The sequence below is a fragment of the Grampus griseus genome, assembly GCF_964374135.1.
Source record: "Grampus griseus genome assembly, chromosome: 10".
Taxonomy (NCBI): Eukaryota; Metazoa; Chordata; class Mammalia; order Artiodactyla; family Delphinidae; genus Grampus; species Grampus griseus.
The window spans coordinates 1,274,327-1,291,753 of NC_139004.1; the positions used below are offsets into that span (position 1 = coordinate 1,274,327).

The 17,427-nt window shown below is 45.0% G+C and overlaps 1 protein-coding gene across 1 annotated transcript in view; it reads right to left on the reverse strand.

Annotated features, from left to right (window-relative positions):
- Nucleotides 1–17,427, reverse strand: part of GMDS (GDP-mannose 4,6-dehydratase) — a 481,487-nt gene that overhangs the window by 246,096 nt on the left and 217,964 nt on the right. Inside the window, exon 7 of the mRNA XM_082663621.1 lies at nucleotides 7,398–7,525. Within this exon, the coding sequence (XP_082519747.1) occupies nucleotides 7,398–7,525 (128 nt within the window). The remainder of the gene's footprint in view (nucleotides 1–7,397; nucleotides 7,526–17,427) is intronic.

Consider the following 17,427-nt stretch of genomic DNA (forward strand, 5'->3'; position numbering starts at 1 on the left):
CTTGAACACATCTCGCTGGAATCAAGTAAATCCAACAACTAAAACCTAAATGTGGTAATAGCATATTCACATTTGCTCAAGAGTGGAAAATGTCTTATGCTAAGTATAGGAAACAATATGTTAATAGTAAGGGGAAAAAGACACATCTCATATTTTCTATAAATTCATTTTCATAAATTTTATAAAGAGCTGATCACATAGGGAGATTCCACTCATTTCAAGTATTTATGGGGCATCTTGTTCTGTACCAGGCAGGTTGCGAGGCACAGTTAGAAGAGGAACAAAATCCAGTCGTGCCTTCAAGCAGCTGAGAGGGACAGACACAAGATAACCAACCACATCCTTTCCTATGTTTGTGGAGGAGTGATTTTATTCTCCGAGATTTCAGATCTTAGATTCTGCAGGAAGTAATGAACAATGATTTAAGCTCGACCATTTTCTTTAGAATATGAGAAGATACAGCAAAAGTGATCTCAAATATTTTACATAGCTCACAGATAGCGGGGGACTGCAGAGTAATTTCGTCTCTTTCTTTAGGATCTTTACTAATAATTTCCAAATGAGGCTTCCGTCAACAGCGCAGACTGTTTCACAGATGGTTTCTCAGTTTTGCCTTCAGATAATTCTGCTTCTGTAAAACTTCACCTGTGAATTATTTGGGTTTCGTGGAAGCCCCATCCATGATCTTCTTTGCTAAAATGAGAGGGGATCTTCACTCAACAGCCCCCAGGTTCATCCACTCGGGCATATTGAGATTGCAGGCAGAACACAACCATGGCCTCTAGAACGACTCGAAAGGCTACGTGGGAAAACCCTTTGGAAATTTGGTCCCAAGAGATGGTGGCTTTTGAAGATTCTTTACAATAAGGCATCAAGAACATGGAACAAAGTCAATATCCTGTTTTGAAGCTATTTAGTCAAGGTGTCAAACACCTCATTCCTGCACAGTATCTATTCCAAACAAGAGCCCAGAGCATTGCCTTCTCCTGCAAATCATCACTAAGCGTAGGTGACGTCATACTTTGAGAGGCAATTACATCCATATCACATGAGGAGTCTTGTCACTACAATTAAAGAGCCAGTTTTCATTGTGGGAGGAAGCAGACAGGAAGCGGGCGCCAGCAGGGACAGGAGGGAGGGCGGAGGGGCAGAGAAAGGACAGGGCCAGGCAGTGAGGAGGGGACGGCAGCCGAGGGACCCTTGCCAGGCACTTGAGACAAGAGTGAATGAGTCCCACCATTTACACGGTTATGTTCAGGAACTGACCCGTGACTTTCTTGGGTACGTGGTTGCTTGGTGGCCTGCAGGGTATGCTGACACAGCATCGGGGAGGGGGGTGACCTGGAGGGGGGGGCCAGGATGCTGCTCATTGCAGCTAACTGCTGCCCCTGAAAAGGTGAGTGGCGTCTACACATCAGGCGCTGTGTCTTCTGAGAGGGCAGCCCACCACCCTACACTCGCTTCTTCCTCTCTCCACACACACACACACACCTTTGCCAAGAACCACTTTTCTAATTTAAAGTCAGATGCTCAATTCTACCTTTTTAAAACACACGGAAAATCTGCTCTCACAATGCACCCACCTCCATGTTTCTAACTTATCTGTGGATGAAAACTTGAGGCATATCCATCCTAGAAGCTTCATTTGTTAACACAACGAAGTAAACGGCCTGCAGTTTATAGGGTGTGGGGCATGGCTGCTCCCATGGTGTCATCCCCAACCCGTGAAGACCTGGCCATGGAAATATGGCAACTACGACTTCCTGCACGTCTGCTGGGTGGGGTCTGACTGGAGAACGGGATCAGGTACCGTTGACTCTTAGAGATGCAAACCCAAGAGGAAATCAAACTCCTCTCCTGAGTGTGAAGAAGAGATGTCCCAACAAGCAAGCTTCCCCTTACACAGAATCTCAGGAAGTTTAACTGCATCCTTTCCTTCCAGATCTGTGTGAATTAATACCAGGTGCAAAATGCCAGCAGCAGCCTGCACGAGGAGGAGAGGGGGCCTGAGACACAGCAGTCACCTCCCCAGCTCTGTCACCAGGCTCCCGTCCCCGCCAGAGGCCCCCTGCTCCCCCCAGATCTCTGTCACCTGCTGAGACCAAAGCTGTCCTGAAGGTCAACTCACTTGGCGGCCAAGGAACAGGGAGGGTGGGCGGTTCCCAGCTCATTTCCCCAAACACACCCTGTGCATCTGGGCCTCATGCATCCAGCCAGTGGGAGGGGTTCAGGGAGAGCCGACAGCCAGCTCAGTGGCTCTGAACTGCCAGATACTCCTCCTGCCCTGGGACCACAAGTGGCAGAAAGAGAAAAGGACAGAAGGTAATTTTCTGTCTCTCCGGGAAACAGAAAGTCACCCGGATCCCACTGTTGCCCTCACTTCAGCCTAAGTCAGGGGTATGGCTCGGGCATCAGGCCCGGGTCGGGGACCAGGCGGCCTTCACCTCCGTGGTCACCTTGGCTTTGAGCAATCACGTCCCCTCAGCTCCCTCGTCTGTAAGAGGAGGACGGACTCACCCTGTCTGGGGGCTTGTGCACATTATAGAAGACGATGGATATGAAGTTTCTGGCATGTAATACATGCCTAACATTTGGCAATTATTCTTTTTTTTTTTTTTTTTTTTGCGATACGCGGGCCTCTCACCGTTGCGGCCTCTCCCGTTGCGGAGCACGGGCTCCGGACGCGCAGGCCCAGCGGCCACGGCTCACGGGCCCAGCCGCTCCGCGGCACGTGGGATCCTCCCGGACCGGGGCACAAACCCGCATCCCCTGCATGGCAGGCAGACTCTCAATCACTGCGCCACCAGGGAAGCCCGGCAATTATTCTTATTTTTATTTCTGAAAGTAGCTTTTTATTACTAATCTGGGCTCCCTGACCAAAAAGAAAACAATTAAAGGAATATATTAAAATTCAGATGAACCTCAAAACTTCTCCCCTGATAATGTGAAAGTCCCCGGATTGCCTCTAGGCCAGGTTTCTCTTCGGGAGCATCTGTCCTGTCAGCCGTGGGCAGCAGAACCTCATGATATGTTTAAATGGCTTTTTGCAGAGTCCTGGAAAGAGCTCAGACTCGGGTCTCTTGATTACCTGTGTATCCCAAGAGCAAAGGACCATCCCGTAGGTGGAAAAGCTTAAGGACTCTTGTGGCCTAGCCCTTAACAATAACTTATCTCTCAATCTTTTCTGGCTAATTCTATCAAGGTGCAACCACAGTGGGACCTCTTTAGCCAAACGGCTACTGTTCATTTTATTTAAGCTCAGGGCACCATTGCCCAACTCCGCACTGCTAGACGTTAATGCCCACTTTTCACTAGAAGGGGGGCAAGGTAAGATGTGTTTGGAAAACCCTCTACTACTCCCAGCAGGCCTAGTGCAGGCTCACATATGCTAAGTTCTGAGAAGGTGGTCTTATAGTAAAGAAATCTGCTGACCTTTATGCAGTATAGCACTGTCTTGTCAGGAGGGTTTGGCTTTGGGCAGGGTCATTTGTAGCAGCTAGAACCACGGCCATGGGAGATAGTCCACAGAGGTGCTGAAGGAACAATGTTCCAGGCACTGCCGGTGCACTGCCGGTGCACTGCCAGTGCACTGCTGCTGCAATGCTGGTGCAATGCTAGTGCACTGCTGCTACAATGCTGCTGCACTGCTGGTGTACTGCTGGTGCACTACTGCTGCAATGCTGGTGCAATGCTGGTGCAATGCTGCTACAATGCTGCTGCACTGCTGGTGCAATGCTGCACTGCTGGTGCAATGCTCCTGCAATGCTGGCTGCCTGAGCTCACCCGACGTGGCACACAGCGCCGCGTGCTCTCATGAATACGAGCTGATGCTCCGAGTTCGTGATGGGAGTCAGGCGTGAGAACAGGTTGCGGTCAGGGCACAGAAATATTTAAGAAGATGAAGATATTTTAAAAGTTTGGATTGTCAACTGACCTTATCCCATAAGAAATGCATATTTTTGAAAACCTGTGTTTGTGTAAATTGTGTATTTATAGCCCCGAGCCATTAGCACTACAGCAATTTTTAAATAGTCATTTTTTTCTCAAAACACAACAATAACTGCAGATGTTAATTACAGCACCTGGGTGGTGGGTATATGTCTGTTCACTGTAAAATTAATGCAACAATTCTGCATCTTTAACAATGTTTCTAATAAAATAATATAAAAGATGTAACTGCACATGACTTGTTTATTCTAAAGCGCCATGTAATTTAATATAGTTTTTATATTCTTCATTTCAAGTTGAAATACCTCTTACCCACTCAAATAATTTTTAAATCATTTTGATCTAGGAAACAAGACTAAGAACAGAAGTTAGTGAATCTGAATCAGCAACAGGAAATGGGTTTGTATGAATTGTTGGAAAAATGTTTACAAGGAAGAGATAGATTCTCATCAGGGATGTATAGCACATTAATGCTGATTTTTAACAGGATGGCTATTATGCCCTTTTCACAGATGGATAAATTGATGTATAAAACCTTGTTAAGGGCTTCCCTGGTGGCACAGTGGTTGGGAGTCCGCCTGCCGATGCAGGGGACACGGGTTCGTGCCCCAGTCCGGGAAGATCCCACATGCCGCGGAGCGGCTGGGCCCGTGAGCCATGGCTGCTGAGCCTGCGCGTCCGGAGCCTGTGCTCCACAACGGGAGAGGCCACAACAGTGAGAGGCCCGCGTACCGCAAAAAAAAAAAAAACCTTGTTAAGACTTAGGCTCACTGACCCAGCTGGGATCACCTACACCCAGTCTGGCAAACGCTCTCTACTCTTCATCATTAAAATTCATCCATAAATAAGAACGTATTAGTCACTTAACCTAAAGATATACGAATACAACATGTTTACGTATAAATGAGAGGGATTATATAATTAAAGCGTATGTAAATGAGATGCTATTATGACTTGTTTGATCTGTGCTGGCCAAGGCTTCTTTACTCTAAAGCTGATTATAGCGCCAGGATGCAGATGTGTTTTAAACAAACAATGCTTCTCATTTTTCATTCTTAGCCTTGTTGATTTTAATTTTGGCCACACCTACTTTTAGTCATAAGTCTGTAAAGTAACCTCATTTTAATATATTTAGAAATGCAAAGGATGATAATATTTCTTGAAATGGAGATAGCGAACTATGGATTCTTATTTAATGATGACACATTTTTAGAAATCATGAAATGTCGACTTCTTTCAGAACCCGTAAGTGAGCAAATGCTTTTTAGAGCATCAACATGTGTTACTGTCGGAGCCAAGGGAATCCTTAATACGCAAAACCCACCTGTATTATGGAACAAATCAGGTGTTGAACGCCAGCGAGAATGACTTAACTTTGTATGTGTGTTTGTGAAATCTGAAAATGTGACACTTGCTGAAAAGCCAGAACCTCTTAACCCTCACGTCTTACTCTCCCGGAGATCTTGGCTCCTGCGGCTGCTGTACTGACACATCTCGGCAAGGAATCTTCAAAATGACATCATTTGAGAAGACCTTTCTGAAGTCTTTGAGCCACAGTGTTTCTGAAATATTTTCCTGTTAAACAAATACAAATGTGGGCCCTTTGTGCCAGGGTTGCGCGACACCCAGGAGCAGTGCCACCCTCGGCATTTGGGGATGAGATGACAGCGCGGTCCTTCCCGCAGACCCACTGAGCTCACGAAAAGTGTTCTTGTTACTTATGTGTTTATGTAACAGTCTCATGCCTTTTTGTTGAATTTTTCTGGCCTGTTTTCAAAATGTCATGTATCTTTTTCCCTGATTGAAAAAGTTTATACATACTCATTTCAATATATGGAAAATACCAAAGTATACAGAAGAAAATAAACATAACCAAAAATAAGTATTACTAACATTTTGATATACTGTTTCTCACACTATCAAAATCTATTTCTGAGTTCCAATAACAAACTTCTTTTGTACCCCAGTGCAAAAATATAAAATAAAATAGAATGAAATTTCATCTATTTGGTTCCCGCAACTGAAGAACAAGACTTTGGATGACGAAGGATACGCACAGAGCCTTCTGTGCGGCTCTAAGTAAATGCAGAAGCTCAAAGGTTACATGCCAAAATGCTATTCTTGAGAAAATAATGCACTTATTTTTACAAAACTTGCCTCATATTTTTAAGAAGGTAAGACCATATAGGTCAGACAAAAGGAAGTTTCAGCTTCTCTTGTTAACACCTCCTTTCTCCCACTTTCTTATTACTTCTGAAAGTATGGTCTTACATATTTTTAACGAATGTTCTTAAAATATATCCAAGGGCGACTACCATAAAATGCTTCCTTGTATTTACAGTTTAGAAGAACACATTTAAATGATCTAAATGTTACGTTGTTCAAAATTTTAAATCAGAAGTTTTTGTCTGTAATATAAATCAGAATTAGGTGTTTAAGTATGCAACACTTTTAATTGTTACACACAAAAATAATAACACTCTGAAGCTGACCTCTGGGTTAGCAAGTGAACTGCTTGTTTGCTTAGGAAACCAGATCCGGTTTCCCAGAGAGGCATCATTGAGGACAGAAATAGTCTCCCAAGTACAGGAAATCTGTAAGCACCTAAACAAGGACCAGCAGACTCCGGGACAAACACAATGTCACCAACGTGCTCCTTCACGTCTGGCCACAGAATCACCACGGATATCTAAAAGCATACTAATGCCGGCAAGGTAAGAGGTAATAATTTTTTTAAAGAAAAATCATACTACTTATATATGTAACACATGTAACCCAAACCACAACTTAATAGCACATAAATCCCAAGACTGAAAGTCTGAATTTCCCTTTAACTACACCCGTTGTTCTGCACTAGCGTTATTACTAGCATCTCTCTCTTTGCTCTTTGTTTAATGGACACAATCACGGGTGTGAGTCACAGGCTACCAAGCGCACGGGGCAATAACCAGAGTCTGAACCAATCGCTCTGTAAGAACAGCACTCTGGGAGTGATTAGTAGAATAATGTCAATCTGAAGGTCTTAGATTATACAAATTGAAATCAGGCAGTATTTCTTGCAGGTCTGAGGACTAGTTCTGTTATAACAAGATGCTCTCACAGTTAGTTACGTGCGTCTTGGGCAGGGATGAGGGAGTGGCACAAGGAAGACGCTTTAGAAAGGAAGGAACACCATTTACTTTTTACCCATCATCCAGACCACTGACCGGCACCTTCATTTTGAATGATTACAACAAGGGTCGTGAGAGGTCTCCCCCTTCCAGCGGGGTGTGGGACGGCCTGCACACACCGCTGACCATCCAGCCGGGAGGGGGCACAGCGTGAGCTTCAACACATCTGCATTAGCACCAGCGTACCTGCCGCCACCTCCAGGAGAGCTCTCCCCGAGGCCTGGCGTCCGCATGCCAGCAGATACAGGCACTTAAAGACCAAAACGCGAGGGTCCCTACCTCCACGTAGTCCTTGGCGTGGCCCCAATCTCGTTTGGCGTCCAGATTCCCCAAGCTGAAGCATTCCAGTTGTCCAAGGTAAATCTTAGCTACTGACCGGCTAATTTTTCGAGTAACAAAATTAGCTCCTAAAAGAGACAAAAGATGCATTATCAGTCGAGTGCATTTGACATTTAACAGTTTGGTGAACCAAACACAATCTCAGCCTCTGGGCATTTCTTTCATTCTTTTCCCCCCTTTAAAATAATAACAAAAGAAAAGAAAATGAAAAAGACCATTAACTGTCATTCAGACAAGTTAAGGAGCTCTCACTCTGAGTGTCACATCAGCTCCACTGCCATAACAAACATTTGTCTTTGGGGGACGTCTTGGCATTCCTCATTTGCTGCTGTAACATGCGATCCAGGCACCCAGCCAGAGAAAAGCTCTCGGAATGCCAGTTTTTAAACAGAAAATTCAACAGGGTTGGACGAAGGGAAATGCCAGAATCAGACCACCCTGATTTTTTCAAGAACATAAACATCATATATTCCTATTAATAAAACTATTTTGGGGTTCACGGGGAGAGAGAGAGGAGAGCAACTTAGCTCCCAGGGTGTAAGTAAAGAAAACGAAGAAGAAATGCGTAAGTGGTGATCACCCTTATTTAGAAACCTGCACAGCCATCCAGTGCTAAGTCGGAAGTTTCTAGACCATCTGTACTTACTACAGTGCCACCTTCTAATTTCATCCAAGTGTCATCTGCAGGATAGGATTCCTGAATTCTGTATAAATATTTTGATATGATTGGATGAAAGGTGTCATAAACTAAAGGAGTGAAATTGTTTTAAAGTTCTCTGGTCTTTAATGAAAGCTTCTGTCCACTTTTAAAAGATCACAAAGAAGGACAAAATTAAAAGGCACTTCTGAGATAAGTTTATCTCTACCCCTGTATCTAGGTAAGGTTATCACAAAGCACCAGGTAATGTCAAAATCTCAAGATAATTAACAAGCACATGAGCTAGTCAATAATGGCTTCAAACAGTTTAGGCACATTACCATCATAATTTATCACATAGCAATAACTTTAGCTTTGTTCTTTTGCATAAGAAACAGAGAGGTGAATGTTATGAGAAAGCTTGGGCTTCTAGAGAAACTGGCACAGAGATAAGGTGAATTTTCTAAATAAGTTTTCTCAGTTTTGGCAAGAAGATAGCCCCGTACAAGTTCAAACACGTACTAGACTCACTTACTACACAAACTCAGTAGACACATTTCAATGCCCTATCGTTAAAAATGACGATAAGACTTCCATGGAAATCCAAATTTTCAGTTTCTCTTAGCAGTTGATAGGGTACTTGAGGAAGTCCAGTTTCAAATTTGCAGGGCAGCTTATAAAACACAAGTGCTCCTTCAAAACAGAGCCTTTGAAAATGAAGTATTTACCAGGCACAATCCTTCTCAATCTATTACCAACTAGCAACTTTTTATTTTCTATTAATTGAAATTTATAATTAAATTTAGACTTGATGCCTATCTTTGTACTTTAACGTCAGGACTATACCATCATGCCAGAATTTCCTAGATACATGTGTGATGCCGAGTCATCGGATGAAGCTCCCAATGCCAACCAGCTCAGAGTATTCTATCTGCCAGTACAGTAATGCTTAGGGGCGTGGTGGAAGCACTGACGTCGTTCCAACACTCCACTCCCGCCTGCTGTTTACTCCCCCAACCAGCACTAAGTGAGCACCAAGCAGCAAGCCCGGAGCAGAGGCAGCAGGGGGTGAAGAGGAGGCCCCCCTGCTAAAGGAGCCCAGAGAGGGGGAGATGGACAGGGCAATCCCTGCTGCCAGAAGTGAGATGGCAGGTCTGCAGGGACGAAAAGAGTCAGGGCCCCGTACACGATGCCACAGTGACCACAACCCCACCCCTCGGATGAGCAACCCACGAGCTAAGAATTATTACCCGCATTTCGTAGATGATGAAGCTGAGATTCAGAGAAGCTGTGCAGACTGGCCCTTCTAACCCAGTTGTCCAATTCGGTCTGTGTGGCTGCAAAGCCCAGGCTCTCACCTCCCAGCACTTGGAATGGCACGCTAGGGGGTATGGAGCCTTCCTTCTCTGGATTCAAAATGATCTTGGCTACCTAGTCAGTTACTTGAAATTTCTAGTTCTTAGAACTTAATTTTAATGTTTTTATTTATAGCAGCTTGATTGAGATATAATTCACATACCATACAATTCATCCATTTAAAGTGTACAATTCCATGGCTTTTAGTACATCCACAGACTGTGCAGCCAGCCCAACAATCAATTTTAGAACATTCTCATCACCCCCAAGAGAAACCCGTACCCTTTAGCGATCATCCTGCCCCATCTTCCCCAGCCCCCTGGCCCTGGGCAAGCAGTCATTTATTTTTTCGTCACTAAAGATTTGCCTATTCTGAACACTTCACATACATGGAATCGTATAGTAGGTGGTCTTTTGTGACTGGCTTCTTTCACTCAGCCTAACATTTTCCAGGTTCATCTGTGTTACGTGAATCAATCCCTCCTTCCTTCTCCATGGTTGAATACTATCCCATTATGTGGATATAGCACATTTCATTTATCCATTCATCAGTAAATGGACATTTGGGTTGTTTCCATTTCTGGCTATTGTGAATACTGCTGCAGTGAACACGGATGCAGAAGTTTCTGTGTGGGGATTATGTTTTAATTTCTCTTGGGTAGACACCTACAGATGCAATCACTGGGTCAACAGGGCAGCTCTACAATTAACCTATTAAGGAACTGCCAGACTGCTCTTCACGGCAGATGCAGCAGGTTAGAGCCCCGCCAGCCGTGGACTGGCTCTCATTTGCCCACACCCTTCCCAACAGTCGTTATACTTCCATCTTTTTGATGACAGTCACCCTTATGGGTACTAAGTGGTATCTCATTGTGGTTTTGATTTGCATTTCTCTGATGACTAATGACTTTAACCCTCTACGTTCTCATGTACTTATGGGTCACTGGTATATCTTCTTTGGAGAGATGTCTACTTGGATTCTTTGTCCAATTTTTAAAGTGTGTTACTTGTCTTCTTAATACTGAATTGTAAGAGTTCTTCATACGTTCTGGATCCAAGTCCTTTACCAGATATATGATTTACAAACGTTTTCTCTCATTGTATAGGTTATATTTTCATTTTCTTGATGGTGTCCTTTGACACACAGAAGTTTTTTTTAGTTATTATGAAGTTCAAGTTGCCTATTTTTTTTTTTTTTTTGGTTGTATGAGCTTTTGGTGTCATATCCAAAAGGGCTTTGCCTAGCCCGAGGAAGGTCTTGAAGAGTTTCTCCTATATTTTTTAATGAATTGTATCGATTTTGTTCTTACCTGTAGGTATTTGACCCAAGTTTAGTTAATTTGTGTGTGTGGTTAAGATGAAAGGGCCCAACTTCATTCACTTGCATGTGGATATAGGGCTGTCCTGGCACTATGTGTTTGCTGAAAAGGTTATTCTTTCTCCTATTTGAGTTGCCTTATACCTTTTGTCGAAAAGCAATTAACCATAGACACATGGGTTTATTTCTGACCTTCAGTCCTATTGCAATGACCGAAACACCTATGTTTAGGACAGTACCACACCTTGATTACTATAGGTCTCTGGTAAGGGTTCAAATCAAGAAGTGTGAGTCTTCCAACTGTGTTCTTTCTTCAGACTGTTTTAGCTATCCTCAGTCTCTTGAATTTCCACACGAATTTTAGCATCAGCTTGTTAATTTCTGCAAAAAAGCAACCCGGGATTTTGTAGGGATGATGCTGGGTCTGTAGTTCAGTGCGGGAGCACTGCCCGTCTCAGCAACACTTCGTCTTCCAGCTCATCAGCACACGGGGTCTTTCCAGTGACCTGCGTCTTCTCAAACTGCTTTCAGCAAAAATGCTCAGTAGTTTCTAGGGAATACGTTTTGCACTGCTTCTGTTAAATTTGTTCCTTAAGTACTTTATTCCCTCTGATGTTATTATAACTGGAACCTTCCTTAATTTCATTTTCAGATTCATTTTTAACATTATTACTGCCACCATATGCTTCATTCATTCCTGGGAGAGGCTTCAAGTGATTTTTTTTCTCAATTTGTTCTCTTCGTTTTCACTCCTTACCACACAAGACTGCTGTTTTTGTAGAGAACTATAAGCAATGATGACACAGGAGGGCTGAGGCCTTAGCAGTCACTCTGTGCAGCCAGCAGCCTGACCCGAGCTGTCTCCCTCACTTTCCCGCCTGTGCTGCCGTCACCAACCCACCAGCAGTGCAGGAGGCGTCCCTCCGCAGACTAGATCACCTGAGTGGTTTTGCTGTTACAGCACACTCCAATTATGGAACTCCCAAAATGATGTACATAGATACTTGATCTCTAAGAGCCTTGCACTACAAGACCGTGGCTACGAAGAAGACCGAGAAATGGAAAGTCAGCCTAGTGAACCGACCGACGGCTGCTGGTCACTGGCTCTGCTACACAAACCATGTAACAGTCTCTGCACACCACAGGACAGGAACACCTGCCAGGCCAAGTCACAGGGACACCCAAGCAGAGGTCAGGGTGCTGCGGACCACGAATCACTACAGACACAGACGGAATTAGTATCATCACGTCCTTGTTTGTAAAACAAGGATAATAACGGTACTTACCATGTAGGTTTGATGTTTAACTGAGAAAATCTAGGTAATGTGATTAGCAAGTTCCCAATAAATGTTACCTATTATTACAATTATTACATTACAATGTGAATGGTACCTGTAATTAAGCCTCAATGAAAAGTTCAGATTTCTTAGTTCTTTTATGACTAAGTCTCTTAATTCTCTGATTTTGAACATCTGAGATTGAAAACAGATCTAAATAAACAGCCAGAGGCAGGCGTGTGGACTTACTTACACACCCAAAGCACTAATAAACATTTCTAACCTCACAGTAGGTTACTTTTTCAAGGTAAACTCATTAACCAAGGAAAATAGAATATCCATATAAATGCATACTAGTAAGAAAGAGACCTGGGCTTCCCTGGTGGCACAGTGGTTAAGAATCTGCCTGCCAGTGCAGGGGACACGGGTTCGAGCCCTGGTCTGGGAAGATCCCACATGCCACGGAGCAACTAAGCCCGTGCGCCACAACTACTGAGCCTGCACTCTAGAGCCCGCGAGCCACAACCACTGAATCCTGTGCACCTAGAGCCCGTGCTCTGCAGCAACAGAAGCTACCGCAATGAGAAGCCCGCGCACCGCAACGAAGAGTAGCCCCCGCTCGCCGCAACTAGAGGAAGCCCGCGCACAGCAATGAAGACCCAGCACAGCCAAAAATAAATAAAATAAAATAAATATATATAAAAAAAGAGACCAATTAAAACTGGTTTTAGCCCAAATATTGGCTCTAAGATTGAGATCATGAGTTTTGCTAGTGTTGACAGAATGAAAAATACAGAACTTCTGTTTTGGCAATACAGCAAACAAGAAAAACTGCCACATTAAAAAACACCAAACTACGCTGGATAAAATACTATCATTATTTACTTAAATTCAAAGCTGAGTCTCCAAGACTGCCCAAGTCATGGTGGGCCCAGAGCGGTCAGGGCTGGTAGCAGGGTGGGAACGCCATCTGAGGACCTGGAAACAGCTTCATCTTTCATTTCCAATCTGAGGCAAAGGGTGAGTGCTTTCAGGCAGATTCTGGAAGTAGGGTTACATGCCCTGTGAGTTATTTTTAATTCTGCTACTTGTATCAGTGCTGTGACCTTAAATGTCCTAACGTCTCAGTTGTCTTACCTATAAAATGGGATAATAATCGATACTAAGGATCAAATGAGACACTAAATTAAAAGGCTGTAGAACACTGTATCTATCAGTCATAAATGCTTATTGTCTTGGATATTTTTACTGTGATAAATCTTTTAAAATAGCAAAGCTTTTTTCTCATGCATCCCTCTTTATGTGACATTCTCCACGGTTAACCCAAGGCTGGGGAAAGGTGAGAAGAGCTACACCAGGCAGTCAAAAGGACCCAGGTAATACTCATCCCTATCATTCAAAATAGGATTCTGGAACAAGACAGCAAGTGTGAAAGCAAGGCTTCATGGGAAAGTAATTTTCTAGATAACTTTAGTGTAGCAGACACCAGTGTGGTCATAGCCCAAAGTCCCTCCCATGGGTGATGCCCTCAGGCTCTGAGGGGCAGGACCAGGCCCGTGTCCAGGCGGGAAGGACGGGAGGGGCGGCTCCAGGGCTTGTGGGGAAGGACAGCAGAGGCAGGAGAGTCTCCAGGTGAATGTAGCCTCTGGGCTGCGATACCAAGCAGAGCAGATTGAGGACATGGCCGAGGAGAAGTCTGTGCCATGCGTCCTGTGGAGTCTGGGGAGCCCTCCGAGGAGGCCACCTGGGCCTGACCAGCCTGGGGGGGCTGCACCAGGGACATTAACGAGATGAGCAGGGGTGAAGGCCCTCCGCCCTCACCGCTGAGCCCAGGCGAGGTGGACGTCAGACCACCCGGAGGGGACCACGAGTCGGACGACGCAGTGGGTCTACAGTCCAGAGCCAGACACGGGCAGAGCAAGGAGCCCAGGAAAGAGAAGGCCCTGGACCGATGGGCGGCAGACACAGGAAGGGCCCGGCAGAGGCCACGCCACCTGCTTGGCCACCAGGCGAGGAAGCAGCTGAGACCAGCAGGCCTGAGGGCAGAGAGCTGCACCCGGGCCTGAGGACACCAGGGGCCCCCCGTCAACACGAGGTCCAACCGGCCACATCCGCGTCCCACACACCCGGACGCCACCTCCCAGAGCCCCAGGGGAGGACGGCAGGCCAGAAAACCTGGCTTCGGAGTCACACTAGGGTAAACAGAGAATTAGAGAAAGTGTAAATTTAACGGTGACCGCATTAACCTCCTCTGGCTGCCATAACAAATTACAAAAACCAGGTGGCTTCCGTAATTTCTCAGTCTGCGGGCCGTAAGCCTGAGATTCCGCGGGGCCACGTTCCCTCTGGGCCATCCAGGGAGGAAGCCTTTCTCTGCCTTCTGTGTTGGGGCTCCTGGTCCCCCTGGGCTGTGGCTGCATCCCTGCGTCTGCACACCACCTCCTCTTCCAGGGTCTGTGTCGTCGCCTCTTCTGTTTCTTATAAGGACACCTGTCATGTAACCGAGCGGGACCCCATGGGGCCCTCCCGGGACACACGCCCCCCGCACATGCTCTGCTGCAGCTCCTCTCTGAAGTACCCAGATCATAGTATCTCAGGCATATTTCCTGAGGTTTTCAGATGCTAAAACCACCACTAAGTGGAAGAAATTAACTACTTGCTGATCCTGAGCACAGAGCCCAGACCAGGCGGCTCCTAAGGGTGGATCACCATCAACCAGTCAGAGAATCGTGCCCAAGCTGATCACACATGCTGGACGCCCCTCCCTCACCTGTCGTTTAAGCGTGCTGGAGTCCTCGGGGAGCTCGGAGTTCTCTGGGCCCAAGCCACTTGCTCTCCTCGCTTGGCCCTGCAATAAACCTTTCCCTGCTCCAGACTCCGACGTTTCGGTATGTTTGGCCTCACTGTGTGTCGGGCACAGGAACTTCATTCGGTGACAGTCACTGGATTTAGGATCCACCCGTGCAGTCCAGGATGATCTTTGTCTCCAGATCCCTCACGTGATCACATCTGCAAAGACCTTTTTCTATATAAGGCCACATTCCCAAGTTCTGTGAATTAGGATGTGGGCATATCTTTTGGGGGCCACCACTCCACCTGTTGTAAGAATCAAGGATTAGAACATTTGAAAAAATATGATGAAACGTGAATCAGGCATTGTTAGATTATTTTTTTAAATATAATTTTATTTATTTATTTTTGGCTGCGTTGGGTCTTTGCTGCTGTGCATGGGCTTTCTCTGGTTGCGGCGAGCGGGGGCTACTCTTCGTTGCGGTGCACGGGCTTCTCATTGCGGTGGCTTCTCTTGTTGCGGAACACGGGCTCTAGGCACACGGGCGCCGGTAGTTGTGGCGCGTGGGCTCAGTAGTGTGGCTCGCAGGCTCTAGCGCGTAGGCTCAGTAGTTGTGGCTCACGGGCTTAGGTGCTCCGCGGCACGTGGGATCTTCCTGGACCAGGATTCGAACCCGTGTCCCCTGCATTGGCAGGCGGATTCTTAACCACTGTGCCACCAGGGAAGTCCCAGATTATTTTAATGTCATCTTAAGGGTAATTATATATCTTTCATGAGCAAAACTGTCAAACAGAGTCTCTAGCTGTAATAGATTAAAGGTGATAAAATAAGCTTCCTCTCACTTTTAACTCTGCTCGTTCACTTCGGTTACTTTGAATAGCTCCCCGATCTCTTTTTTCTTCAGAGAATACACATTTATTTATAATTTTGGACTGGAAATGCTGTGCATATTCCCATATTTACCAATTTCCTTTCTCAACCTACCTTTTTGAATCTTTCTTCTGACGTAATTTCCTTTCTTCTTAAAACTCATTCTTTAGAAGTTCCTTTAAAGCAGAGAAATTGGCTTGATTTTGAAAGATAGTTTTGATAATTAGACAATGCCAGGTTGAAAATTATTTTCTCTTAGCATTTGAAGGTACTAATACGCTACCTTCTGGGTTCCATTTTTTTGCTCCGGATAAGAGTGTGGCCAGTGTAACTGTCATTCACCTTTTTTCCTCTCTTGAGATTAAAGACGCTTCTTTGTCTTTTGCATCCTGGAGTTTCAGGTCCATGTATCTAGATGTGGTTTTCTGCTTGGTGTACACGTGTTCCTGTATCTGTGCAGTACACGTACCTCTTCACATACCGCCTCTTCTTTGCTCTAGTTTCTTCTTTCTATTTCCTCCTGGGAAAGAACGTTAGACCTTCCCACTTTACCTGCCAGTCTGTTAATTTCTTTTTTTTTATAATTTCCCTCCGTCTTCTCTGCAATACACTGGGTAACTTCCTTAGATCCATCTAATTTTCTTTTAGCAGCCTAATATTTAAATCATGCATAAAATTCTTTATTTCAATAACTTTTCATATGTGAAGTTCTCTCTGCTTCTCTTTGCCTATTTTTTATATTCTGTTGTTGCTTATTTCTTTTTTATGATTTTTCATTTTATTTATTTAAACATATCCTAGTAATTTTATCTTCTAATTTGATAATTCTAATACTTAAAGTTTTTAGGGGACTGATTTCTTGTTTTATCTGCTGACTTTGAGTGATGGTGACACTGCGAGTTCGAGGTTAGTAATCTCAGTCTGCTGGAAACCAGGGGACACGTCTGAGAAGGACAGTCTCCTCCTGAGAGGGTCTGGCTTGATTCTGGTGGGGACACAGAGACACTGCCACTTACTACAGCCCCAAGGTAACACGTTCTGCTCTCCACTTCCACACCAAGGCCCCAAGCTGAACCTTCCAACCAGAGAGGCTGGGCGGCCAAGAGGCCTATTCAAGTCACCGCTTCCCACTAAGCCAACAGAACTGTGCAGCGCTTTGGCGTCCGTAGTGGTCCCCGCCTACCAGTGGGCAGGGCTGCCAGGAAGACAAAGACAGACCTAAAGAAATAAAGAAACTTGTTTCCTCTGCACATCTGGATACAATGTGAACAACTGTGCCACCCTGGACATATCTATTTTTATTTTCATGTTAGACATTCAGAAAAATTTGATTTTTACGTTTTCTTTTCTACGGTGTACATCTGTACAATGAATGCATGTATATAAAAATATACGTAAAAACCTGAAATTTGTCTCACTGTTTTGCTCACACTATTTCTCTGACTCAAATACAACTATTTGTAATGATTTTTTTCACACACCAGGCAAACTATACTTATGAAATTCTGACCCACAAGATCACCGTTTTTGTGGACCCTCCCCCCTGGGCCTCACCTCCCCTGAGGCCCGATGACTAGGACCCACTGCGAAGCCAGGCAGCGGGACACACAGGCTCAGAGGAGCCAGAGCCAGGTCCTAATACCCTGGCTTTGTTCCCAAGTCTAATCCTCTTCGTGTGCATGTGTATATATACACATGTTCCTTTTCTGTTAAACTTTCTA